Source organism: Ascidia mentula, chromosome 5, assembly GCF_947561715.1.
Source record: "Ascidia mentula chromosome 5, kaAscMent1.1, whole genome shotgun sequence".
NCBI lineage: Eukaryota > Metazoa > Chordata > Ascidiacea > Phlebobranchia > Ascidiidae > Ascidia > Ascidia mentula.
Window position 1 is genome coordinate 2,683,126 of NC_138570.1, and position 27,933 is coordinate 2,711,058.

At 44.5% G+C, this 27,933-nt stretch overlaps 2 protein-coding genes and 1 non-coding gene across 4 annotated transcripts; 1 reads left to right on the forward strand and 2 right to left on the reverse strand.

Annotated features, from left to right (window-relative positions):
• Nucleotides 1-2,323: 2,323 nt before the first annotated feature.
• LOC145901593 (uncharacterized) lies at nt 2,324-24,077 on the reverse strand. 2 transcript variants are annotated; one of them, XM_082989329.1, is made up of 17 exons: nt 24,030-24,077; nt 21,217-22,522; nt 12,150-12,576; nt 9,771-9,858; nt 8,642-8,810; nt 8,233-8,386; nt 8,068-8,140; nt 7,613-7,962; nt 5,750-7,445; nt 5,339-5,594; nt 4,900-5,214; nt 4,520-4,667; nt 4,226-4,361; nt 3,860-3,936; nt 3,318-3,521; nt 3,030-3,117; nt 2,324-2,859 (listed from the first exon to the last, which is right to left on the reverse strand). In XM_082989329.1, exons 2-17 carry the CDS (start codon nt 22,438-22,440, stop codon nt 2,853-2,855), a joined length of 5,412 nt encoding a protein of 1,803 aa, XP_082845455.1. In that variant the 5' UTR covers nt 22,441-22,522; nt 24,030-24,077; the 3' UTR covers nt 2,324-2,852. The 2 variants fall into 2 exon arrangements, with proteins under 2 accessions (XP_082845455.1, XP_082845454.1); XM_082989328.1 differs by lacking the exon at nt 2,324-2,859 and having other exon boundaries at nt 3,026-3,117; nt 5,339-5,630.
• A 1,324-nt stretch (nt 24,078-25,401) lies between these two features.
• Nucleotides 25,402-25,520, forward strand: LOC145904105 (5S ribosomal RNA). Its single transcript, XR_014402716.1, has one exon. It is a non-coding gene; the product is annotated as a 5S ribosomal RNA (ribosomal RNA).
• Nucleotides 25,521-26,522: 1,002 nt separating this feature from the next.
• LOC145903526 (uncharacterized) lies at nt 26,523-27,897 on the reverse strand. The gene has a single exon (XM_082991612.1). The coding sequence runs from the start codon at nt 27,865-27,867 to the stop codon at nt 26,977-26,979; it is 891 nt and encodes a 296-aa protein (XP_082847738.1). The 5' UTR covers nt 27,868-27,897; the 3' UTR covers nt 26,523-26,976.
• Between the last annotated feature and the right edge of the window lie 36 nt (nt 27,898-27,933).

The window sequence follows — 27,933 nt, forward strand, 5'->3', positions numbered from 1 at the left end:
CACTCAAACAGCGTGTTGGAAGACGAGTTATTAGCCCACATGCCGAAAGCAATAGTGCCGCCCAATTTACTTAGGTTGATTAAGTTGCCTTGAAATTTATGTGGCAAAACACTGCCTTTTCAGTTGGCAAGGGATTTGTTGGCAACAGGCCACAGAGTGTGGATTGATAATAAGGTGGACGGCATTCCACAAGAAGCGGGCAAGGCAATGAAGGAAGCTGATGTTGTGTTACTCTGTCTCTCCAACCCTTACAACAACAGCGCTCCTTGCAAACAGGAGGCTTCATTAGCAGCGGATTATACCAAACGAATGATAATCATTAAAGTCCAATCCAAATTTCAGGCGGATCCTTGGCTTCGTGAGTAACTATGGTATAATATGTTGGTTTACACGAATGATTATAGACAAATCATGAAATCGATTTTTTCCTTTGGTTAACATGTTGTAAGCATTCATATGTACAGCGTTCATACTCTATTTGTGTTTAAGGGTTTATCATCTCTGGTAGCAAACTATACAATTTCGCCAGCGGCAATTTCGAAGAAACGTTCAGGAATCTTTCTCGGGACATCGAAATTAAAAGAGAAACGGCTTTCTGATTTTCCAAGTTTCTTTCCTTGCATCGTAACTTATAATCACAATTTATTTTTTGACGAAATACGGTAAAATTGTGGGTGCGCAAAAACGACGCACAAATAAAAGCAGTGTGCGAGAAATAGGTCTAAGAAATTGGTAAAAAAGAAATTTGTTAAAAAGGGAGACGAGCAAATATTGATGCTGATGCAACGTTAAGGATAACATCATACACGAAATGTCGTTTGTCAAATATTCGGTATAAAACGACGACTTCACTTCCTCCTGCGACTTAACAGGGCCCTCAAGCGGAAGGTCAATCTTTTTGTAGGAAAATAGGACGCCAACGATAAAAATCATACTTTGCTACAACTTTATGGTATAAGTACGAACCATCTTCGAATCTTTACTTTGTGACACGTGTATGTGCTTATTACTATAGTCACGAAACCAAACACTCCTAGTCGGGTCCACGCACCACCTTTATACCCACAACTGGCTGATCTATGACAGAAAAGTAATAAACGAATTCCAGGTAACTGTGGAGTTCTTGTTTAAAAGCTTAAATATTTGCCCACAGATCAATTGCACATAAAAGTCTGCATACATCAGACGGTTGTTGGACTACTCACACAACAAAATTAAAGTAGAAATTTGACTGTTGGGATGCACTAAACCGCTTTAATAAATCTCAAAATGAAAGATTTTGCCTTGGCAAATCACTTTTGCATGAATCAATATTGGGCAATCGGGTAAATTAAATTTGAATGAAAAATAACCATGGAATTGTAATTCTAAATCACTTCTGATAAATTTATCTTTCTGCCTCCGGTGCTAGAGAGCTTTGCACAGCAGTGCAGTTCGTATAGTTGTGTAGATGCAGTGGTAGGGGTCACAGTGTTCACCATTTAGTTTTATTTTATTTGCTTGCTTACTTTGTGTACAGGCAGCTTCGAGTGCTTTATAGCATTTTATTTGCAGATACTGATGGTGCCTTTGTAGGCGAAATCAATTTTTCATATTTCAAAAATAAACCGACTGACGGTACTTAGAAACATTTTGTTTCAAACATTTCCTATCCGCTAATTGCTGTCGCTGGTTTTAAGACTGTGCCACACCAGGGGCTAGATTCTGTCAGCTTTGGAGATAAGGTTTCACTTTTCTAGTGATGCCTAATAACACAAACCTAAACTCCATCTTGTCCGCAACTATGGAGTAACATTCAGACACAGAGTTGTTTTTCGTACAAACATGGATAGAGTAAACACGGTTTGGCAACAGCACATCCATAAAACTTTGCATGTGTAGGCCTGCTTGCCCCTCGACTTACATCGTGACGTCACATGCAAGTTTCCAAAGACGTGTGATCTCCATACTGCCACCATGTGTTTGTGTTAGGACTTGATAAAGGGTTGAAACTCGTACAGTAATAATTTGCTTGCATTGCCCACAATTTATCTAAAATGGTGTAAATTTAGTACATGTTGCTGCCCGATGGATGGTTGTAGGCTTATGTTGTATTCCGATTTGCTGGTTTCCGTTGTGTAACTGGAGGTTTGTAATGGATTCAAGTTTAAAAAAGGCCAGGCAGACATAATAAATATTTTCCATCTATAATTTAAGAATCTTGGCTCTGAAGTCTGTCGACAGACATATAACTATTATTTCATTCGTGAAAACGTCAAACTTTGCAATACTTTTAGGCCGAGCAGCGTTTAAAATTTCCTGACAAGACGAAATCACACACTGCCAGTGTCGCAGGTTTGTATTGTGACCGTATTTTGCCACGAGATGCGCTATGGCACAGTGCACGTCCAAATAAGCGGATGAGCGGAAGGTATATCTCCCGATTTTTGTCAAAGCAATTGGTTTCACAAGGATTTTGAAACACCGGTTGCGTGAAAGCATTGCGTAACAATGTGTAATTGCGTCATCCAAACTCATATTCGTAAATTGGAAACCGCGAGAAAGAATAAACGCGAAAAGCTAATGAAGAAGCGCAACGAACACTATACTGTGACGTCACAATCAGCTCTGTTCGGTCAAACAACGAATTTCTTCAGCTTACGACGATTCGCGACTGCACGACGTCACAAAAACGGACGCACGAAAATGGCAATCGCCTCATCTTTTCATCACTTTGAACTGTCAAGGAATGTACGATTGCTTTCACAGGATAATCACGGCGTGATACACAGACGATCACGCAGCAACTATGATTTCACGGCGTGATCACAACCGCTTAACTTGAACCATGTAGAGAAGAACAACTTCGTGAGTTAGTCCCTAAAAACAACAATTCTGTTATTGTATGTCGGCGGAAACGAGTTTAGAATTAATGTATGCGGCAGTATTTTAAATGGACCCATACAACGCATCTGATTCGGGACAAAACGCTAAAAAGTAAATAAAACCACACGAAACTTGTAAACTTGTAGGCATATGTACCGTATTACCTCTTTTGGTTGAACGCGGTAGGTGGATAAACTGCTGCGGCCACTGTTTCTCCATTGGGTGCTATGACGGCCGGAGGTGCAATGGCGGCTGTAATAGTGAAGAAAATATGTTGGCGGAAAATTTGACAACTTTTAATCGAATGCAAACCAAGTTTTATCAATGACCAAGCACTTCTGAAAGAAATTTCCACACAAGTAAAACCAAAGTTTAAGGAACCACGTTATGCAAATATGCGTGGTAGATCGCTCCTCCAAGCACAAATATTAACAAAAAATGAATCTTCATACCGGGGTAAGGGTAATGCTGGGGCGGAGGAATGAACTGGTTGAACGGCACACCCTCGTGGATGTGATGATGCGTGTGCAGGTGCCGCTGGGTGGGAGGCGAGGGTATTCTCTGCTCACCAGGGTTGCTGGTGGGGATGCGGTTTGGACCCACGTTGACAGACTGTTTGGGGTCAGGACTGGGACTGGTTTTACGAGACGGAGGACCTACAACATGAAAAGTTTTGTTAAACCACTGTCAAGTAAGCAGGCTAATATACATGTGTGTCCAAATAAATTGCTTCAACAATACGAGTTAATTGCTGTACACACTGTTTCGACCTATAAGGTCTCATCTGATAATCTACCAGCTAGCCTGTGCCACAGTCACCAGCTGCACTGACGAAGCCTCACATCTCGAAAGTTCTGTTTCAAATTATTAACAACATGGGCTAACTTTCTATCAAAAGACGACTAAGTCAAAATCTGAGGAAATTAGCAACGTTTTATTTATTCATTAAACCTTCGTCCGTTTCAGCAATGCAAATATTTTTTGTCTGTTTCACCTTCTCTCGGTCTTTCCTTCGTAAAACTATGGTGTTGGTCGGTTGGGTCAACTCTCGGTCGATCCTCCTTGGGAGACCTGCATGAAAATACACAAAAATTTTACATTTGTGTTTACAAGCAACATAATGCACTTTGCCAGCCGTTAACGATCAATTCACACTATTCCATTTCTTTCTTAAACTTAAATCAAATCACTAATAAAACACAACGCGAAAGAATAATACAAACAAGAAATAAAATGGCACAGATAAAATCACAAAGGTTATCCAGTCAGAGTCAGGTGTCCTTAACAAAATCTTTCAACCACAAAGACCAGTGAGATTTATTGGTTTGCAAAACCCCAACATGACAACCCAGCAACTGACCTTGGGACGCTGGAAGGTCGCTCCTTCGATTCCTTTAAAGGTGGCGACTGTTTCCCGTGATTCGGGGGCTGGGACCCTGGTGGGGCCCAACCTGGTTGAGCGGGGTACATTGGGGCTGTCTGTGGGTAAACGTACCCTGCACATAAGACAAATAAGATAAATTCAATACCATCACATCCGCTTTTCGCGGTGTTTATGTAAGAACCGAAAGCTTTATGGGAAGTTGAAAGTGAAAAAGCTTAGTAGTAACCAGAAGACCATGGTAGCTACACACAAGCTATTTTCTACCCTTACCAGGCACAGCGTAGGGGACTCCCCTGTAAGCGGGTCGGGAAGGGTCGTATAAGGGGGCGTAGGGTCCACCTGGCGTAGTGGCGTAATATTGAAGGTGTCCTGGACTTTCAGCGGTGGAACGGTACATGGATCCTGCCATTTCCTTCGACTGTAAAACGGAAAAAAGGGAGTTAGTATATCGGTTTTAACCGTTTACGGCAAGCAGTTGTGTAACTGAAGTACAAGTTGTACAAATAAAACTTATAAACACAAGTTTAACACTACATGGAAGTAGCTGGTTGTCATGACAACTTAATGACAACACTGCAACCCCATGGTTAAAAACGTACTTCCAAGTACGGTCAATTAATTTGAGGAATGAGTGAGTGGAAGCACGGTACCTTCTCTGGGCTCTTGCCCTCGCGTAATTGAGTAGGAGTCGACTGCTTTCGAATCGGAGTGCTCCTTGCTTCCTCCTTCACCTCCGATCTCCTGTGAGGGCGCTCTCCGGACTCCGATCTCTTGTGGGATCGATCGCCCGAATCCGTCCTCCTGTGGCCCCCAGGCCCAACGCTCACTGGCGCCACCGAGTGAGACCGCTGCTGCGGTCCAGGGGCGTGTTGGGGCTGATGCGGGGGTTGGGGTGACTTGTAGCGGGTGTGGGTGGGGGCTTGAGAATGCACCGGGGTCTGAAAGGGGCTTTTTTCCTTGCCCGGCTGCAACGATGTAAGAACAGTTGAGAATGGTTTGTGTGGATACACAACTTCATACACTTTATTCTTATGCGCAAATCATTCGAAATTGAACAAAAGCAGCATTAGGTTTTAACTACATTTTTACCTGATTAGGAAACGGAGAGATTGCTCCCGTTGAAAGACGCTTCGCTTGATTGGCTACCCACAATGCTGTTTTTTCATGGGCACTTTCCGTTTGTGAGGGGGGCCCGACCTGTTTGCTCGGTTCAGGCTTAATCAATTTTTCTACAGTCTCAGCGGGTTTACGAGGTCGAACTTCTGAGGCTTTTTGTTGCTGGAACGCCTGCTGCTGTTGTTGCGCCATTTGTTGCTTTTGATAATCTTGGATAAACTCCATAGTTCTAAAATATAAACATTTGGTTGATCCCAAAAATTTACTCATATTTTTCCGCAATATTGTCAAAAGCAAAGGGTGGAAATCGTTGCAACTATGGGTCAGGAATGGGGAGTGATTCCCGGAGTCGGTCATCAGGTATTTACAGTTTATTAAACTTACCGAATATAATGATAGGGAGCCTGCGTTTCCAAGGCAGCTGCAGCAGCTGGATTGATAAAGTACGGGTAGGATGGATAGAGGTGAGGCATTTGAGCTAGCAGAGCATGGGGATTGGTGGCAAACTGGGCGTCCCCGGAACTTTTTGCAAGTCTAGACTCGCTTTCGCGTTGACTTTGTGGTGTTTCCTTGGTCCGTGGCCTAGCGGGGCTGGGGACTCTTTGTCTGGGCCTCGGCTCCTCGCCGTGTCTGGCGACCTCCGGCGGAGACAAGGAGCGTACCGAAGCGGACTCTTGGTGGCGCTGGGGTTCGACGACAGGAACGCCGGGTGGTTTCGCTCGGGACGTCTGCAGTCTGTACTCGTTCGCAATGGTGCTTACCACTTTGTCCTGCATCTTCATGAATGCATGTTCGTGATGATCCAAGCTTGTGCGAGGTTTCGGGTCAGGGTATTTCCCGCGGTAGTTTCCCTCAGGTTCCCCTCCTTCAGTAGGAGCCTGACTACGAGGTTTAACTAGTTGCTGCTGGCTTTGCTCCAAGCGGCTTCCGGAAGGTTTATTGTTGTTGTTTCTGTTGCTGGACGAGCTATTGGTGGGCGAGTGACTCCTGGAAGCGCGTAGGCGATCCTGGGCTTGGGCGGACACCGCCGTCTGCGGTTTGTGTGGATCCGGGAAGGGGTGAAAGGTTCCAGCCACCGTCACGTTGTGAGTGCTCTGAACAGCGCTGCTCGAAGCGGGCGCAACCACTCCTTGAATCCTCCTGGGAGCAACATGGTGTTGCTGAGGGAATGTTTGAGGATAGCGCGCGCCCGGCTCACTTTTTATGGTTTGACCTTGAACAGGTGTGTTCAATGTCATGGCTTCTTGCTGTGGCGGAGGACGGGGAGGTTGCTGTGGGCGTTCTTGTGCCCCCGTGACGGTGTTTACATCACTCGTGGCGCTTGAATATTGGATGCTGGCCGAGCCACTGCCTGCGCTTTCAACGCTCGAGTGCGAGGATTCCTGCTTCACGGAAACAGTGCTTTCGCCTCCCTCGCCGGGCATTTTCTTCTTTCTGGGTTTGTTCTTTTTTGCTGATGTCGGTGACGTCATATTGCCAGAGGGCAATAAAGACTGAGTGGATCCAACCGGGATGGGAACAGTCTTTCCCTTCGCTGTCTTAACGCCGCTGGGATGGGACATAGCCGCGCTCGGGTATTCCCCACTTGTGTAGTGGATGCTTCCGGCGCTCACGTGACCCGATTCGGTCGAATGAATCGACACCGACATCGGCAGTTGGTGAAGGGGTTGACTTGGGCCGCTAGGTGGCATCACAGGAACAGTGGCCGCTGAGGCAACTATATCCGCGGGAACTTTGCCAAAAGTTGAAGTGCCGGATAACGTCACAGTAGTGTCTTGTTTCGTCATAGAAACCGATGGTTTTTGGTAGTAAGCAGGTCGCGGAGCTTCAGACGAGGGAACAAACGAATAATCAGCAGATGTGTCCCTGTATGGGCCTCCTGGGGCCGCATATTCGGGCCTGGACAAAGAAAGGGTTGGGGCAGGAGAATCCTGGCTGTAGGGTGCCGTAAGACCGGGGAGGACTTGATCGTCACCGTCGCCCAACTGCTTGAGGAGGTTCTTCACCGCTAGTTCGTTCTCGCTGTCGGCTGCTGAGGTCGCGATGTCGTTCGGGCGACACTGGAAGCTGGGGGCGGAATCTAAGCGGGAAATTCAGGCGTTTAGTGATATAGTATTAAACCTTGAAGGCATTTGCACAAAATGAAAAAAGCAATTAATTTTGCCAAAAGGTTGGACGCGTTTTTTTTCAAACATTGTCCCAACGGAAAATTTACGCATTTCAACCCAAACTACGTGCGCACTTTACCTTGTTTATTGGGGATTTCGATTGAAGTCGGAGGACTTCCAGTCTTTGGACTCGGTGAAACCTCCATTTGTTGATCCTTCGTGAAACCGTCCGACGCGCTTGTAGCGGGAACGCTCGGTGCTGCGGCTTCGGGAGTCACTGGTTGGAGAATTCCTGGTTCCACGGCAACTTGGTCAGTTAGGCCTGGTTTCTCATCCTCGTTGCCGGGGTTTTCCCGTTTTGGAGCCGATTCAGAATCAGTGATGCGTTCGTCTCCCTCGTCCACGTGATTTGTTACGTCATCCTTGACGTCATTCTCGTCGTAATCGAGATGTGCGTGGGCTTGGTGATATTTTAGACCGTTGGCGTGTCTGGTAAGAGGCAAACAATTTGTAAACTGAACTGATATCAACCAGTAAACATTTTGGGGCACAATTAAAAAATGTGTACGTTTTATTGAGCTTTTACCAACTCACCTGTATTTCTTGCTACACTTTGGGTGTGGACATTCTATGAAAACTGGCGAAGAACAAGTCGACGAACCACTCCCTGTAGTGAAATATATGTGTTAATGTCTCTGAAAATTCTGGGTATTGGCGTTATTTATCCAAAATAACAATCCTGGCTGTCAAGTAACCAACCTCCGTTCGAGCCATTTGTATTCCGGTCATTTTGCAGTTGTTGGAGTTGTTGTGAAATGCTGTTAGCGTTTCTGGAAGAAGCGAGTCTCGCACGTTTTGATAACGTTTTAGGTGTTGTGGTCCCATCCGCTTCGTTCGCCTCTGACTCGGAGGTCTGTTCAGGTGACATCGGGAAAAATAAACATAATTAACCAGAAATCAATGGACAAACGACGGGCTTAAAAGTTATACACGTGCATTTAACAAACGATAAAAGACATCAGTCACAACAGTTTATACTTCGGCCACTTCTTTTTGCCAAAAACATCGGTAAACTTCTTTTCGATCAGCTGTCAATTTAGTTTCAAATTCCGGCCGATTTCTTTTCAGTTGGCCGGGAAAAAAATAGAATGTCACAAATATCACTGACCTTGCTGCCTCGTTTTTTGGCCGCGGAAGAAGGACTTCCCTTTATGTCGTCATTTACAGCACCGCGCGATCTCCCCTTGCGTGTCGTGGCTTCATTGGCCCCGTTTCTTAATCTCTTTGGTCTTCCGTTTTTTCCACGTAACTCCATATCCACATCGCAATCGGAAAATCTACGGCAACACAGTTGGTTACCGAACTTACGTGTTATATCAATCCTCTTTGCGTCACACGTTATCAAGGTATTGAAAGATTTTTTTTTAAACGGTGAAGTACAAACAGGTGTAGATTTATAGCATTTTACCCAAAACTATTCCGGTTGTGGAAAGACAGCAACAAAATTTGGATTAAATCGGCAGCCCTATATTTGTTTTGTTATTTACTTTCATGTGCTATCTTGCTTAATCGCATTTTCTCCTGATCAAGCGAGCTCGAGGCAACGCAGCCATGCTTACTGGACTTAGCGTGTCCACAGGGAGCCCAGCTATCTTTTGCCGATCATCCAAAACAGTGAGTCAGACACAAGTAAGCCGCGAAAAGCCCGAATTATTCCGTGGAGCAGGCGGACAAACGAAACAGGGTTGGGTGCGCGGTTTCTGCTTCGCCGGATGATCGCGATTGCGGCAAGTTTTTCGTGTACACAGGTGACTCACGGTTGGTCGAGGTTTTTAAATGGTTGGCGTTCCACGTACGACAGGCGCGGGCTGACAAGGCAAGACAACTAACGACGAGAAACGAGGGCAAATCAATGAAAGGTAATTGATTTACGGTCATGGCGACGTAGTTGATTCGCGAAATGCGGGTTGTGCGCAAGGGCAAATTCTTCAAAGGCGCTACAGACAAAAACAAACCCAAGGGCACGACATCATCACTCCCCATTCAACACTGTTTCCATTAGGACAAATTTAATGAACGCCACACCTTGCTGTTACTGCAGTTGCTACCAGGCTTTGTATTAGAGAGAAAAATCTGTCCATTTGACATAATATATAACATTTGTTGTTTTAGTGCCAGAAGGACAGTAGTTTTTCAAAAGCATACACCTTGTCGTATAAATGTCTGTCTTCAAATATATTTGCCTCGCTTTCGCAACAGTAAAAATCCGCCATGTCACACCCAAATTATGACGTTACCTCGGTGGCGCCCAGTCGTGTTTGGTGGCGTCCAATAACGTCCCGACGTATGTACGATTCCTCCATGTAACGTTGACAACCAGAACACCTGGAAAAATTATATTGTTAAAAGCGACCAGCCTAAGCCATAGAAACAAGTGTGCTGGCTCTTGTTTGTGGGATTTCGTTTGCTTTCTTTCCAGCAACCTGTAGCGAACTTGCCTCAAAAATCAATACTTCTCAAGTTATTTGTAGCAGTAGTAACGGTTGATGTGATAGAAACTCGACGTTAGGTGCAACGACAACTGTTAATATCCAATGTGTAATATTTTATGCACCACAGTAGCCGAATATCTCAGCTTGCTAAACATGGAATAACAGAGTCGCAATCCTTCTCTTCAAAGTGCGCCTTGCCATAAGCAAACAGCGCGCATTCGACAAGGGAGACAAAATCTCCGCCAGGCGACGTTTGTGTCAAAAGGTGGCAGAACCTGTGGCCCGATAAAATCGATCGACTGAGAAACCGCGAGATGCCATCCTAGATCGTATAAGAGGGCGCAGACGTTAAGAGCAAACGGCGTTCGGTGAGCTGGTAGCTGAGTTATTACACCCAATGCGTCCCCTGTGGGCTAATTGATTATTAGTGCCGCCGCCGAACCGCGTTCTGCTTACAGAGACGAGCGGAACGGTTTGGGGAGGCGCTGCAGGGTCGATACTCGGGACAGGCGACTCTGCCAGCTTCGGCCTGTTGCATTATGCAAACAATCGCCTAATTGCGATTTCTCGCCCCTAGGTCGGTGTTAAAGGCTTAGCCGTGTGATGTTACTTGTGATACAGGTCTCACTGTCGGTAACTATATACCTCAGGTACAATATCGTCTTATGCCGGTTCACGGTACTTAATAAGTATTTACGCTACACAGTCAGGTTTCGTCATTTCTTTACAACCATCAGCTTTCCAGCAGTTAACATTCGTGTTTTTTCCTGCTCTCTTCTAACATGTTTTTGTGTCAGCTGTGTCAAATTAGTGTGCGCTTAAACAAGCAAATGTTATCCCGTTTACATCAGGACACATTGTTGTGAAGTGTTGAGCGATACATTGTTGGGGAGTGAATCACAAGGCTGTGGTAGCGTGGCTTCCTCCTTTGTCCCTTGCTGCACACAACACACGCCCGCTTAATTACTTCCTATGTGGCATGCACCACCTACTTTCAAGGTCATTGCATGTCCGTCGTCAAGGTTGTTGACTTGGCCACCAATGGTGTCGCAACATTTTACGACTCGCAGTGTTTCACGAACCAGGTTCCTGCCCGATAAAACCCGCGGTTTCGAGTCGGCGTTGCCGCGAAAAAGGGAGTAATCTACCGCATTGGCGCGCGAGGCGTAAGTCGCTCTGTTGAAATACCAACAACTTCCGCACGCATTCGGGCGACGAACCCTACCTAGTTTGGTGGTGATGTTGGCCCTTAATCAGTTAAAGCGCAAAAACTGAGAGTACAAGGTTTTGGTATAATTTTGTATAGTTACCGTTTGTAGGTTTGTGCGACCACAGCCGGTTCGCGTGATAACTTCTTGGTAATGCTCTGTACACTACGTAAGTGTGAATACGGTCTCGCACACAATGGACATATCGGCGAGGAAGCTATTCATGTCTGCTATCTCGATATCCCACAGCGCTTGTTTGCTTTAGATTTAAAACGCCTGTGAGCTGCCGAAATTTAACGCTGCCGTTTGTAATGAATTGAATTTGACCTCCTGCGTGTTGGTTGGTTAACCGCGAGGATGTGGATTGCGCACGGTGCCAATTTTTACTATAAAAACGCGTGACGTTTAAAAATGCTTGACACATTGGGAGAACAGTGTGGTTGGAACTAACAACATATTATGGTTTCAAACTTTAGGAATATATTTGAAACTCAATTATTTACAATTCAATTGCCTCGTTCTAAATGTTGGATAATCTCAATGCATCAGAATTAGGCGTATGCAACAATCTTACGTGTGCCACATAACGCGAGTGGAGGGCTAATTTAGGTTCTGCTTTGTACAGATAGCCCAGTTAACTCCGCGTGAAAGCAACTTCTTCGACTAAAAACGCCGTTAAGGGTCATTAGGCCGGTTTCGGAGTTCGCGATTCAAAAGTCAACAATGACTGAGGCGCGACAAGACCCATGCAACGCCAGTGGGCAACCTGTGTACCGCACATCGTTACACGTGTAATATGAAAAGATTAATATCCCAGACATATGACAGTTAGGTATTGGGTTAGCGCATGATGGAAGGTAAATATTTTTGTGGTTCTGGACGTCGCACCACTAGACGTTTTTACCTTACAGGATGCAATCTTTCCGAGCCATTTTTGAAATAGAGACTAAATACAGAAAGAAACAACTCAAATTACCTGTGTCGGTTTCGTGCCAAACAATTCCATCCAAATGCACGTTGGTCCCGGGTTCACAAGGCCCCAACACATCCGGCTCTGTCATCACTCCGATATCTGAAGTACACGTAAGCGTACCTACGGTACGAGATGACGTCATGGTGGATGACGTGTTGGTACTGGCAGTTGCAGGCTGCTGGGAGGGCCTTGACCACACAGACGATGTCTGAGAAGACCCGACCTGCGTCAAGGGACCCGTAAAGTGGGAAATGGTACTAGTAGCGAAGATGCTGGAAGGGGCGAAGACAGGCGGTGTGGCGGGGATTTGAGCACCATTTTGCGGGGGAATGTTTCCGCCTGACGATGTTTTTACGAGGCGGGCCGTCTCGTTGCGGTCGGGGCTGGTTCGCGCACTGTTGTTGCCATCCTTGCTTCTTTGTTTTGTATCCTTAACAATACAAAATTCGAATGTTTCTTTTAAGGGTAATGGAAGAATACAACAAAAAAGCATAAAATAAAAAAGCTTGTCAATAATGTTACCATAGATAAACAAGAGAAAGGACCTAACAGATGTGCTAATTTCCCAACCCCGAAAACTCCAAGGGAAGGACTGAATCCTCCCCACAAACACGCAACAAAAGAAGTGCCTTCGCAAATAAAGCGCTTTGTGACGACACAAGGCGCGCGGCCGAGTGGTTCAGAACATTTGGGCCGCCATCCCGAAAGTGCGAGTGTTGAATAAAAGCGCAATTGGAGGGCTCGCATGGATCCTATTGGGGCAAATTGGCCAGTCCGTCGAGCATAAGAGAGGTCGCAGCGGTCTTGTGAACACAAAACACACGGAGCGAGAGGGGAAAATTGGACAGATTTCAACGAGTTGTTTGAGCGAGGAAAATTGCTCGAAAAGGGCGGGGGGGGCGTTATCTTTGGTAACAGAGCAATGGAACAATTTCACCGACCTCACACAAAACCGGTTGCACTGCTTGATAAGATGTGTTTTTTTTCCAAATTATCTGTGTTAGTACTTCCTTGCGCTGTTTTTTTTTGCGTTAAAACAATTTACAGGCGTTAACATTTTGGATCGTGGCAACAATAACAGCGAGGAATAACATTTTGTTTGCTCCCGTGAAAATGATCCGATCGGTAATAACAAAAAAACATGGACATGCGCCCTAAAACGCACCACGGCATTTCGAAAATTATCGGTAGTATGCCAGACACAGCTGTCGGCTACCAAGTGCTGCCAAACGCCAAGAAGCGACAACGCAAAGCGTGTAATCTCGCGGTTTGAGGCACCTGATCTCCGACGATTGTGGTGGTGAAAGCAACCAGTCGACCGTACACTTCTCCGCTCTCGTATCTCACCACTTCGCGACCGTTTATGGCCCGACTCACTTTTTCAGCACAGCCGCGGGCTAAGACTACCAAAGTGGCGCGACGCAACGCGTGCTGACGACGAGGGCGCACGGATCTGTCAAAACCGCTAATCTTGTTACGTGTTTCATTACAAGTGCCAGTAGAAACAGGATGAAGACATGTACGCACTTACGTGCATTCGAATTCTTTATAAAAACATGTTTACCCCTAAAAATTAAAAAAAAGGAAAACAAGGGACGATTTTTTTTACTTTTCGTTGGCACTCAATGCTATTCTATGCGTTTAATCATGTATGACAAAAATTGCTGTTCCTTCGGTTAAAATCTTTCTTCCGTAAACAAGGCAAACAAGTTCCTGGGGTTGTTTTCTATCGACCTGCACGATTTGGACGAGCTCGCGTTCTGTTCGTCCAATCTCGAGGTGGTTAAACAAACAAGCGAGCGCGGGGCGAGGATCGCTTAGCTGTCTGCTTTGTGACGTAACAAGAGAGATAAGGATGCCGCAAAAGGACTGACACGTGTTAGAAGGGCATGCCTGTGGCGAAATGACACAGGGGCCTGAACGACAACTGCCACTTTCACGCTTAGTCGAGGCATCTTGTCGATTGGTGCCTGGCGTTTACCTAATTTACTAAAAATCGACAACGGAAAAACAGGAATGACAAAGAATTTAAGCCGCTGCGACATGGGGAGACAAAATCGACGTAACTCGTTTTTCGCTGGTTCGACAAAATTGAACAGACGTTCGTGACCGATTCTCGAGTCACCGTGTCCTCTTTCCATCGATACTAACCCTACTTGCAAGCATACAGGAATCACTCCAAATGCGTTTAGACGTTAGACAATTAATCTGCGTTTTCTTGCAAAGGGACAAGCTCTCGATCAATTTGCAAACATAGCATTGAAAAACACACCGCACCCCAGCCGTGTTCTCCTATTATCAGTCAGGGTCAGATATTGGTCGCGTATTGATCGCGACCGCGCAGAGACCGCAAGTCACGGTTACCCAGCGCCGAAGAGAAAACGTCAATAAATGTCGGCTACTATTGAAGGAAGATCAAACGAAGCCTAAGACCGCGAGATGACCGCCTCGCTTTATGGCGTCACAGTTGGCCGTTGTCGGGCCTTGCTGTGTGAAGTTTTACGTAGTCAGACAAAAAAAAAGGCGAGCGGCAAAAGTGTGACCATGGAAACAATTGATAAAAAAATTTTGTTTGATACAAAGACCACTTGGCTGTAACTGTAAAAGAGAACGAGTGGTGTTTACTTGAACAAATTTGCCCGTTTACCCAAACCTCGCACGCAAGATTATCTTTGTTTATTTCCCTGTGGTGAGTAACAACAAACTCCAATCTGTCGATAAGCACGGCGCAGATGTGTGGACGAAGAGTGATTTCACCAGGAACGCAAACTGGGCCAGCACAGAAAGTTAACACCGTAAGAACGGGTTTTAGACCAAACCCACAAACACGACTGAGTCCCAACTTGCCTCCCTGTGCTGATCGTCTCGTGTCGAAGAATGCAAACAACGTGGTATTGTTACGGCACAGTTCATTAGCCCCGGCGGCCCCTCGTGTTTCGGGATAAACACCCGTTGCGGCGCGGCGACCTGGCACAGCCCCGAAGCAGAAACGCGGTCCAACAAAGCGTCGAGGGCACCGGGCCTGACGACGAGAAAAAAAGCGAGCAAACAGGGTTGAGGCTGCTGGTAGTGGCGACGCTCGATATCAAATAACTGGTTCCGTCGTTAGTTAGCGCAGAAACCACTTTGCGCGGCCTCGACCTGCTGTATTTTTGCCTCGGGTCGTTTGGAATAGACGATAGGAGGCCTGACCGCGGAAAGCTTTGTCGCACGGCATTTCTCGTCACCGTGCTCGAAGTGTCTTGTGTGTCACGCCTTTAATTGTCAGATTAGAACGCTTTTTTTGCGGCCGTATGTCACGTGGTTCGACCGCCAAAGTGAGCGCAAAACAATTTATGAGAATTCGGAGAGAGAAATCCGTTTAACAGCTTGCGCCACTTCAAACTTGTGTACTCCTACATCAAAACAACCTTATTTACTGTGCCATGTCAGGCGCAATTTTACCCAACAATATCTGGTCAAAAAATATACCTGATTTCAATCACATGATCACAACAGAACCAGCGTATAACTCCGGGTTTTAAACTGTTACTTTTTGGACGTATGAATATGGAAAGTTCTGTTTATCTGTGGGAATCACAGGCAGCCTTCCATTGCCATATTAATGACAACAGTAGTACCTCCACAGTTATTCCGCGTCAAACGACCGCTTCCAGCTTAACCCGAAAACAGCCAACGGCCGAAACGGGATATTAAACGCAACAGGCAAAGTACAAGGCAGCAGAATGAGGTTGGCAACGATTACCACATTCCGCTGCACAGAAGAAGAGAACTGGAAAGCTGGCGCGTAACATCTGCCCACTGTTTCACGGCCGAAGGTTAAGGGTTGGCCTGAGGACGTTGACAAGAGGGGTGCGCGCTGTGCTTTTGTTTAGTGCCAATATTGGACTAATTTAACAAAAGCGGTAACAATCTGTGAAGACCCAGTGCTATGTTAAAAATATAGTTTTATCGGAGGGCTCCTGGAAAATTTACATACAATGACTTGCTTAATTTGAAAGAATCTTTTGATTGTTGGTGTTGCGAAATATGTCGTAAATTGCATTACTTCTTTCCATTGCTGAAAGGCCATTTTGTGTTCCACAAGTGCCCTACGCTGCGACACAAGTTGTATATCACTCTTAACCGAATTCCTGGAAAATCAATTACACTGGGTTTGATGACACACGACAGTAAAACCCCTTGTTAAACGTTTTATCGTATGTTCATGTGCTTTAGCAGCTACAAAACAAACTAATAAACCGAGTAATAAAACTCGCAGTCAGCAGAAGTATTCTGGCATATCGGGGCTACAGTTCATATAAGACTAAGCTCCATTACTACACTTCGGATTATGAGGAGCGATAACTGTGTCTACTGTCACGAAACAGTGTAAAGATTTCCGAACAAAAACGGTCTCCAATTTACTCGGGACAAAAATATACATGTGATGTGTATATATTCTTTGAGGAAGGGGGTAATTAGTTCAAACAAGGTACTACGGGATATTTTTAATCTTTTTTCAGTTAAAGCGTAACATTTTTTGCAATAAGACAAAATTGGCTCTTGGCGGACGAAAACACATCGGCGACGTAAGGAATTCGGTTTTCCCGCAAACGTGTTACAATGCGCCTCGATCTTCTCACGACACAGAGGCCAACAAGTGAAACATGAAAAGACAATGAGACAGAGCTGCGATGAAAAAAATAATGCCTGGTATTCACCAAAAAAGGTTGAATTTCAATTGATCCAACTGCATGACGTACAGGTTTACAAACTTCTTCTTGTAACATACCGTTAAAGATACAATAAGCTTTCGGGTTAAGGCTATTAACTTGGTATTTAGTTTCATAGTGTGGAAAGTCGGTTCATTTCATGGAGGCTCCGCAATGTTGAAAATGGAATTTCCGCCGTGTCTTGCTTCAATGGTTTTTAACGCGTTGGGCGTCACCAAATTGTTTTCTCCCTGCGAAACGCGCGACCTTCACTGCTTGTGGGTTCGTTTTTGCGGTCTTGAAATTGTATGCAGCTGCCTTAATTTAGACCACGAAGTTTTGCTATTTGGTTGTACAGCATCAATTTGTTCACGTTTGCATGGCGCATAACATGAAAAGCAGAAATGGCTGATGACATAGAACGGCTTTTCACCTCCTTTGCAATATATGTAAATTTAATTTTTACAATATTAAAAATTTTACTTTTGTGTTCAACATATTTTATCTATTGATATGGTTTCAAAACTTGGAGAAAACAAGACTGAGCAGCGAGGGCATTCCGTGCAACGAGTTGAGTACTAACTATAAGAGTCTTAAACCCATGTAAAGAAACTGACCATATGTCTCTACGCATATAATACACATTAGCGACGCTATTGATTTTAGCCGATCTCTTGCCATCGCCGACTGCTCCATCGAGATCTCCATTCTACCTGCCACAAGAATGGTCGTCATTCACCCAAGCGGCAATAATCACGCCGAGAAGTCGGTAGCGGGAGAAGGCACTTTACGCCGAGAAGTCGGTAGCGGGAGAAAGCACTTCATCAACGCCCCACTGGCGGTCATTAACGTAACAGACGCCTCGGGAGCTTGTTCGCGAAAAAACGCTCCATGACCGCGCGTGCTTTCTCTAAAGACCTCGTGCAACAATAGCGCGGCAGCGGGCGGCGATTTATTGACGTTCTGCGTTGACAATGAGCATTGTTACACCGCGCTTTGTCGGTTGCGCTCGACCTACTACCAGAGGCGCTCTATTATCTGCTAAAAACTTTTGTATCCTGGACGCGCAAGAGCAACCCGCACAACAAAGCAAAATTTTTCCAGCAACCAATTGAATTATCGCCGATGCGGGTATTTATGTGTAAAAGTTAAGTTGGGACACAAGTTTCTGTGAAAGAAACCGAACTTGGGTTCTGAGAAAAAATTTGAGCCATATCTCACGATTTTGAAATGGACAACAATTTTTCCGTCTTTTTAGTTACAATTTTAAGAACAACCTACGTAAAAAATGCAAAAAGGAATATAATTGCCACATCACGTACAGCACGTAATAAACAACACCATGTACGATTATGCAAGCGAGTAGCACGAGGTTCGCTAATCACCCTTCAACGACACCTAAAAGCAACGCCAGGGCACTTGAGTTTGACAGGCGGTACAGCCCGATAGCAGGGAGGCCCTTCGACGTGGAGCGTTAATACAAGAGGCTTGAATACCAACAGGCGCGGAAATGTGACACCAACAGCACAGCGCGGCGAAACCCAACTGCGGGCTCGTCAGGGATTATCGGCCGTTTTACGAGATTTGCTTTCGCTTGTCGTTGGTCGCCTTGATCGATTGGCGATAAATAAACATGCACCGCAGTGTCGAAGAGCCAATGTTTATCCGCCTAAGGTGAAAATAGCTGACAGTCCATGGTAGACCGCTACTAACTTTGTCTCAAACGAATAGCTTTAGGGGCTTTTGCCGGTTTGCAACAAGACTAAATTACTCACCACACCGAGAGGAATGTCCACTCAACTTCAATTTGCTGCAACTTAATTATGCAGAGTTTGCCTACTGGACAGCTAGCTTTGGCCTTTTTTAGTAAAAACCCAACAAATTTTAGTAAAAAACAAACAGAATAGTAGCAAGTCATTTACAAGGAACATGTATCAAACAAATGTATACAAATGAGATCTATTCCCAAAGCAAAACAAATCATTTTTAGGTATGTTCTGTGAGTAAACTTTTTATGACATGTAAATAGAGCAGCATTAATATTTCATGTTCGGCCACTTTTTAAAGGTCTGGAGTTCCTCCTTACAAGTTAGCTGCTTTTCTATCACAAACATAGTTTTTTTGCATTCAAGTGTGAGTTGATATAGAATCAGATAATAATCAAACTGTTTAAGATCATAACCATTAAAGTAAAAGTTGTGTTCTATTTCAGTGTGGACAAAACCAAAGCAAATTGCACTTATACCATGAACAGCACCAAGTAGTTTCTGTAGAAAGTTTGCTGTGGCTACGTAAGGTGTTTAAACCATGCGCATTCCAGTAATGAATAAACAACGGATCAGCAACCGGCAGTGGGCGAAACGCCATAACTATGAAAAGGAAATATACGAAATGCTGGTTTCAGCAGCCTACGATAGCCAAGCCAGACGCCCCGTTTTAGCCGTTTTAGTGTAATCCGAATGAGAACGATCGCGGAGAACTAGGACCAGCGGCGTGATACCACAATGTTGGTTCTTAAGCCGAGAGAAGCGCTTTTAGCGACCGTGGCCGTCTGTCCGGGCGTCAGTAGGTAGAGTAAAAGCAAACACAGCCAGCGCAGACTTGAAGAGGTCGGCGCTATCCGCTTCGAGCCACTTCAAAAGCCACGCCGTTTACACCACGCAAAGCGAGCTAGCGCGATAGGTTGCTGGAAAGCTCAAGCGATTTTAAAAAGACCACCGGGTGTATTGTAGCGGCTTCCGACGACTTTTTGGCAATCTTGAAGCGACAATCCCATATTTTTCGGTTGTCTTCACACAACCGCCGGGTAAATTTACAAACTACACGCATTTTAAAGGTCCAAAAGCAAGTATAAAAACAATGTGCCAAAAGTATTTTTATGTTTTGCTTTTTTGTCACTACCAATCACAAGCGAACCCATGAGTGTACACAGTTTACTAGTAATTATGAGTGCTGCACTTGCACAACAAAATGTACAACCAGAGACACAATAGCCATTATCAGGATTGAAATCAAGGACAATGAATCAATAGTTGATCTCATCAATAATATGTGTGGAGGAACAGACGTGTGGGGGTACTCGTGTGTTTATGTTACAATTTCGTGTGTTGAAACAACTGCATTGAACATTTGTGTCACATGAAACCAAAATGATCAAGAGAGGTTCTATTATTGCAATACTGAAGGATAAAAACAAATGTGGTTTACCAAGATTTTACAAAACCAACACCACAAAACAAAACAGAAGCACAAAAGTAAACTCTAGTTGAAAAAAATATCACCTAACTAATTTGTAACCGTCCAGTCCTCTTGTTGGTTGGAAGCTCTCGTTTACTCACAGGCCAAACAAAGCAAATATTTGCCCTGCTAAGTTAATCAGAGCTTCAGTCTGATAAAGCAGGCCGCAAAGTAGCACGCTGCGCAAGGCGGGTCGAAAGACACACACAGGCTGGCAATCGTTCGGCACAGACTGCGCGATCCTGACGCATAAATCATTCACACCAGGCGCGCGGTCGTGCTACAGCGCTCCCAAATCGATGCCAAATATGCCATGACGGGCGCGCGATGTACCGTATGGAGGTTGTTGGAAATTGCCCGCACCCCGCCACTAAAATGGATGAAGAGCGTTGTCGAGGGCGCCCCCGGCTCAAGAGGGAAGCCATCCGAACCTTGTGTTAAGTACAATCACGCAGTCGCTTCACTTGGTTAGTAGAAATATCGATCAGCTTGCTACGCTGTTTGTTGGCGTGCGTCTCGCTGCAAATGTCTCCAACTTATGGGCACAGACACGCCACTTACGAAGTCGTTGCGCACAAGGTTTGGAAACTTCGCCATGCTCATAATTTTGCACTTTAATCTGCCAGACGTTACATGAAGACATCGACAAGTGCGAATTAGCGCCTCGTTTGCGCTCCAGTGCTGTGTTGGCGAGTTGCCTGGGAATGAAGTTTTATTGCCCACATACTTTTAACACGTATGCAGTCCTTCAAACAGTCTATCCGAAAAACATGCGACAATCGGAGAGCGATAAATAATAAAATCCTATGCTATTTTATGTGTCTAGTAAAGCTGGAACGTTTTGAACACTTTGCTGGAACTTTTACAGATTTCCCGTGGGGGAAACAATTCCGGTAATCTGCAAAATATTTGCGACCTTACGGCATTTGTAGTGCGTAAAGAGCAAAATAAATTGCATCGATTTCCTTGCCATCCCCACAATGCAATACAACTGCACAGCAGCAACAAGCTTATATTGCTTCCGGGGCCAGGCGCGCATGCGGCTGAAAAGGTCGATGGGTACAATACTTATAAAGCAAACACCACACAAATGCCGCACGTCGTTCGCAGCTAATCAAAAGACAAACTAATCGGCTTACCGTATCAAGTTTAATCTTCTTCGGTCCAGATCCGTCCATTGCCGTCGCGTGACTAGCCGTCGAGCCACCAGTGTTTCTCTCTCTCTTTCCTTGAACTGGGGTATTCAAAGCCGCGAAAACTCGACTATATTGTTCGGTAGGATCGTTGCTGTTGCCACAAGCGTTTGTTTGCGTAGTCGCCTGGCCATGCGGCCCTTTGCGGTGCTTTTTACGGCTGGACTGTCCACTTGTTTGCTCGATATTGTGATCCTTGTCGCTAATGGTTGCTTGTTGCGAACTAGCTTTGACACCCAAACTACTGGTGGGCATTACCGCGGTTCTGCTCGGCTGACGACCCTGCGTTTGGTGCGATTTGCTGGCCACAGACGCGACGGTTGGCTGGTTTGTAACGCTAGGCGAGGCACTACGCCGGGCTGAAGATTGTTTGCTGGCCTGGGCGTGAGAGGCTGCTGGTACAGGCGCTACGTGTGGCGGCAAGAAGTGGCTGCCAGCAGCCTGCGGGAAACCAGCCGATGAATGTGCGCTGTTTGAGTTGGCGCTCGACCCGTGCTTTTGCTTTGATTTTGATTTTTCGCCATCGCCTTTGCCATTGCTTGATTGTCCTTTGTCTTGTCCCTTTTCCTTGTGTTTCTTGTGGCTACGGTTTTTGGATGACTTGTTTTTCTTGCTGCTCCCTTCTTCAGGCGAGGTCGGGGCCAAGGTTTTGCTATCTGCAGAGTGTGTTTGCTTGCTGCTGCTGCTGGTTGTTGGATTGCCCACTATTTCACCACTTGAACCAGAGGGCGAGCCGGCATTTTGATGATGTTTGCTTGACGAAGGTTTGCTAGACTTCTTTGTCTTGTTTTTCGACGATTTGCTGGAAACAGGACTGCTGTTTCGCGACAAGGATGATTTAGTCTTGCTGCAACTCTTATCGTGAAGGCTTCCGCCATGCTTGCTGGGAGAAGAATTGACACTATTGTTGTTGTTGATGTTACTAATCGGCGTGTTTCTGCCCGATGGCTTGGTTTCTTTGCTCGACTTTTCAGGGTCATTGTCGTTGCCAAGGTCAATCACCAATTTTTCAAAGTCATCACTCCAATCGTCATCACCGGATGTAGTTTCGTCGCAGCCTCGTTCTGAGTCGTTCCTGGACTCTGATTGGTCAATCAACTTGTCGTTCGTCTGCTTGTCTTCGGGCGTTGAAATCCCATGAGACTGAGAGACAATCGATTCTGATGCCATTATTTTGATGCTTTAGGTAGAAACAGTTGATTTATTCACATCACAGTGCTTGCCAAGTACAGTTTTTGTCTTGTTTATCTGCCTAAAAAATTGTAAAAGACGAAAAATTAATTGCCGCTCGGTTTTGGAGCAGTAAGTATACACAGACTAACCAGTTTTGATTTAATTAAAGTATGGCTTTTTGTGATTTATCTTTGGAAATTTGCAGACACCCTTGTAATCAAACAAATGTATTACACCACAGAGAAACACTTTAAAAAGGTTTGCAGTTGAGCGATGCCTTCATAATGCGAAAAGCATTCTTAAATAGTCAGACTGGGTTTTGTTCCTGCAAATTTTCCCACAAGCGCAACCGCGAACTTTAAATGCTTTTAACTTGGCAACAATAGGGTGTTCCATATTTAGCGGAAGGCCATAAGCTACTCCTTCACCGGCCGATCGACGCTGTTACTATCGCGTCAGCGCGACCGCCCTCAGGTCCTTTGTTATTGTGACACAACAATCCGCTTTTGTCTCGTTCACAATGAGTCACGTAATACGCTAAGCGCCGGACGCGTTACATCACGTGGTGCAGCCAGTCTATTAAAACGCGGCGTGCCCGCTTATGTACCAACATAGCATGCATGGATGCGGTTTGCAAATTCTTAGCACATGATACTAAAAGTGCATAGCTCCGCCATACCATGCGTTACAACACTTTATAGTCTCGTTTCTTTTATTTAAACAGCAGTTTGTAGCTTAAACAACATAGGCTACATACATCACCAAACCACCTAATGTTGGTGGTAAAATCAACAGTACAGTCCTAACTTAAAGGTCTTGCTGCATCCTGTCAAGCAACCACACAAAAGCACGCGGCGAGTAGCTAGTTTCCCTGACAGGCGAGCTGGTATTTGTCTTGGGTTTCCTGTAAACGTGGACTCTTGCCTTCTTTAAACACAGCGATAAGTTCACTACATTACACTACATTAGGTCCACGCTTCCACATACAACTGACTACAAACACGCGATTGCTATTTAAAGGTATGGTATTTCGTGGCGTTACTTACAATCTATGTCAAGCAGGGCACGCAATGAACGCTACAAACGCAATCTGTACGTTCACACACGTAGTTAAGAATCAGATAGGTCCAAAATGACTTCACAAGCAACTCTATGCGCAAACAATACAAACTGTGTCCCAACAAAGAACACAATTATTGATATAATAAACAACATTTCAGCGCTTGAAAAAACGGGCTTACATGTTCAAATTTACTCACATCAAATGCGCGTAGTTGCTGTTTGCCGAAACTGGAGAGTCAAACTGCGGCCAAATAATATTCTGCTACACGACGTCCGCGCACAATCGTTTTTATGTTATCATAACGAACTTGCATTTTAGCGTTAAATTCGTATAAAATGAATTCACTGTTTATGCCTTAAGAGTTTTAAAGGAAGGAAGCTTAATTTTAGTCATACCGGTAGTAAGATAAGTTTTACTTTTTCAGAAACCAAGCACAAGAACCGAGGCTACTGACTGCCATGAAATGCCAGAAGTCAGTGATTATCCACTGTAGCCCAAAAACAATTTATCCAAATAAATTTACCTTGCATTTTGCAGTATTTTATTTTTTCACAGTTGGAACAAAACATTGATCACCCTAAGTTTTTTTCTCCACATCTGGTTGTGTCGCAAAACAGTGCAACCTGAAGCTCACATAAGCTGCCTTGACTGACAAACTTCACATAAATTCAACTTCTTATGCTAGTACAACTACTGCTAGTGCTTTGTACATTCCTCGGGGCATCTGACTTTGTCAAGCAAAGCGTACTGGAGTCCGACGGGCCCTCAAGTCCCATCAATCCATTTCTTTGTTTCTTTTATTCTCTTGAAGAAGTGTTCCCTTTTTTCCAAACGCTCGTCGGTTCCAGGCGCGGCAATATCGTTTCTCTCCGGGCGCGGCGTTCTTTTATTGCAGATCGAGCGCGCGGCCTCGTCTACGCGTTGTCGGAGATTACAAATTAAGATCATTTTTGCGCGGCGGCGCGCACCGCCTTCCGTAAAAGCTTTTATTACGCGGCCGGAGTAATTGTCTCCTGTCGCGCGGTAGGTGCTTCGGGGGCAAGGCGCTAAAACCCACCAAACAAAGGAACAACGAACATCTGCAAGCATTTTAGTGATACATTAAATGCTGGAGGTAACAGTTGTTCAGCACCTAGTATGAGAAGTAGAGCACTTCGTGCGCCACAGGGTTCAAATCGAAAATACTCACACCGACTTTCTTATTTTTTGTTCATGTAGCTTAAACGCCTTGCAAGGCAATTCTTACGCGTGTGGCCATTCCTGCCAGCAAAGCACCCTGATCAAATATTAAAATTATGTTGTTGTTGTTGTTATTTGCTTTATTGGGAGACCAAGATTCCAAGAACATATGTCTAAAGTGGGTAAAGGCAATCAGCGATTTGATCAGAAAACTGGGCTTTTATCCAGTAATGTAATGAAAGGTTCAAAAGTACATTGTTATGTAAAAACAGGATAAGTCAGTGCCAATGAAGCGACATATTTGCATTCTTATTATTTTTCAATGAAAACCATAGAGGTTGCTAAATATAATGTCACAATTTGTGCGTGTTTTGGATTAACAGTGCACTACGCGCGCAATTCATTGTCCAACTAACCACCTCATCATTATCCCCATGCAAATGTGAACTCGCCGCAAAAAGCTTTGCTTATTCTTTATTCGTTCAGCACCACACACAAAAAATTAAAAAAATGCAGTAAAAGGCAGGAAACCCCAAAGCCAAACAATAACATAACATTACAGAATAATGAGATATGCGTAATCTGAAATAAAAGTCTTGGTATTTCTGTATAACAACGTGGGTGTGGCGTTATTAACATATAGAACCCAAACAGAAAATGTGCATGATGTGTCAATGGCTTTTCGAAATATAAGCCGCATTTAAGCTCGGTCTATCGCCTACGACCATACCACGTTGAGAACACCCCATCTCGTCCGATCTGGGAAGTTAAGCAACGTCGGGCCCGGTTAGTACTTGGATGGGTGACCGCCTGGGAATACCGGGTGTCGTAGGCTTTTGCATTTTTTGCGTAACGCGTTATGAACGTTTGAAAACCGAATGAAGTAATATTGCACATGGCGTAATCAACCAGTCCTTGCAAATTTTATTATTTTGTCTAAACTCTCGACAACGTTAATAAGTTGCTTGCCATGTGCTCCAAGTAAAAAAACTATTCTAACCGGAACGATTGAATTCTAACAATAAAATAAACCATTGGGTTTTCGTATAAGGTGAGATTTCTTCACAAGTAAATAAATTAAACTATTTCTTCGCCTGACAACTAAAAGACCTTCACGCACGCACGCAAGCGTACCACAGTTTGGATTTATTGCTCTATACCCCCATCAGGCGGTCAATTTAAACATTGCAACAAATGTACATGATGTCGCAACAGAGCACATTGCGAAAAACTCCTGCAAGATACTTCCGAAACAGGATTTTTGTCCAAGATCACCTGGGAGATAAAACAAATACAAAATGACCGGTCCTTGGGCAAGAAGGTTTTAGGCGCTCGATACCCCTAACAGATACACAGTCGACTAAAAAAATGTTTGTTGATTTTTCAAACGCCTTACATTACATAATCTAAAACCTTTTATTCCCATGCTAGTATCCTCCAGTCGTAAATTCGGAGCAGAAAAATGATACAATCCGGCATATTTTGGTGTATGATCTGACTATTAACCGCTATTTTACTTTATCGCCATGCTAACAGTTCGCAAAACGACCGTCTTGCTGTTAAGAGTGTGGACAATTTTGAAATTGGGAAGCGCACAGATAAGTTTCAATAACTTTTTAGCAAAAAAAAGAGCTGTGCTTTTGCAAAAATAAAATATAAGTAGTTCGTGTGTTTACAAATGTCTGCCTCGTTTGCTAATGCAACAATATATTTCCATGCTTTTATTCCAAAATTACGAGCTTTACGGAAACATGTTTATTTTGAGGTAGAAGCTTGTCTATACTCAGGTTATCTTTCCTGAAAGACAATACAACATACCATAAGGCGGCCAGTCGTAAGACTAACACCAATCATTTAGAATGAATTTTTTAACGAATAGAAACACAATAAAATCATAAAAAGTTGATATAGTTTGACATCTGCGCGTAAACGCGTTATTTTAACAAATACTACAGTTTGGTATGTTAGCCGATTTTTGATTCTTTTTGAAAAAGCAATTGCTGTCGGCAAACAAACGTATATGCAAGGTTTAATACCGATGAGCCCAACACAGAAAATATTCAACTTCGGTTAAATCAAAATACATGATGACGTCATACATTTACATATTGGTCGAAAAACACTTATTTCACTAAAAATAACAGATGGTATTTTCGTTGATGAGTGGCGACATCGCTATATGTTTAACTAAAGCTAAATTTGAGGTGAGCACATAGGATTCGCTGCCAATATGCGGATTCGCTGACCATATTCGAATTCGGCCCGGTACATCCCCATGAGGAAAAGGTTGACTATGATGGCTTTGCTACTACAACAAACTCATTAAATACGACATCAAATAAAACTTTATCATCTTCAACGTCATCACCCAAACCCAACAAACGCTTCGCTTTTGTTTTTAACCTTTCTTTACCCATCACACTGACGTCACGACCCTGCAGTTCGTCCGCATGGTGTCGCATGTAGTTTTGATACAGCCCCATCGACTCTTCATATCCTTCCACGTTGTGCAGACTCCACTTCAGGTGTATCTTGTATTGGTCGAAACGACACTTTTCTTTCCACGGAATAGCTTGAAATATTCTTGAGTATTTTGTGTTGACATCTCTGATATCATTCATTTTTTCGCTCTCTTCTTTCAACACAAAGGAGTAAAGATGATCCTGCATCAAGTCTCCCCAATGGGTTTTAGTGATGCCTGGCTTACCAATTGGTGCGACGTCCTCAATAAAGTTCCCGATAATGGCCAGGCAACCTCCAGGCTTTAAAACACGCTTCGCCTCGGCAAAAAATCTCGGTAAATCGAACCAATGCGCCGACAAAGCACTCAAAACCAAATCTACCGATTTGTCCTTGACCTTCATTTTCTCCGCCGACCCTTCTTCGTAGGTCACGTGATCGAAAGTGTTGATCTTCTTCGCTTCTTGCACTTGTGAAAGGCTTAAATCGGTTGCAAGAACGTTCGTGAAGTACGGGGCGAAAGGCCGTGTGGCCTGCCCCGACCCACAGCCAACTTCCACCATTAAGTCCAACTTGTCGTTTACTTTTTCATCAGGGGAATTCCCGAGAATGTAGTTGACAACGCACTGGGCAACGTCATCGGTGTATTGAGGCCTGTATTTGTCGTACAAAGACGCATGCCTCTTGAGGCTGTACATGTCACCTTTTATTTTGGTGTTCATTGCGTGATGTACTGGGCTTACGAAATGTACTGGGAATACTCTGTAACATAAAACACACATAAGTGT

Bases quoted from the DNA above. Each gene is read 5' to 3' on its own strand.
- LOC145901593 (XM_082989328.1), bottom strand. From the start codon at position 22,440: ATGGCATCAGAATCGATTGTCTCTCAGTCTCATGGGATTTCAACGCCC. The intron at 8,811-9,770 runs GTAACGTCATAA...GTGTTGCCGTAG, and splicing joins CACGACTGGGCGCCACCGAG to ATTTTCCGATTGCGATGTGG. The intron at 3,937-4,225 runs GTCAGTTGCTGG...ATTTTCATGCAG, and splicing joins CGACCTTCCAGCGTCCCAAG to GTCTCCCAAGGAGGATCGAC.
- LOC145903526 (XM_082991612.1), bottom strand. From the start codon at position 27,867: ATGAACACCAAAATAAAAGGTGACATGTACAGCCTCAAGAGGCATGCG.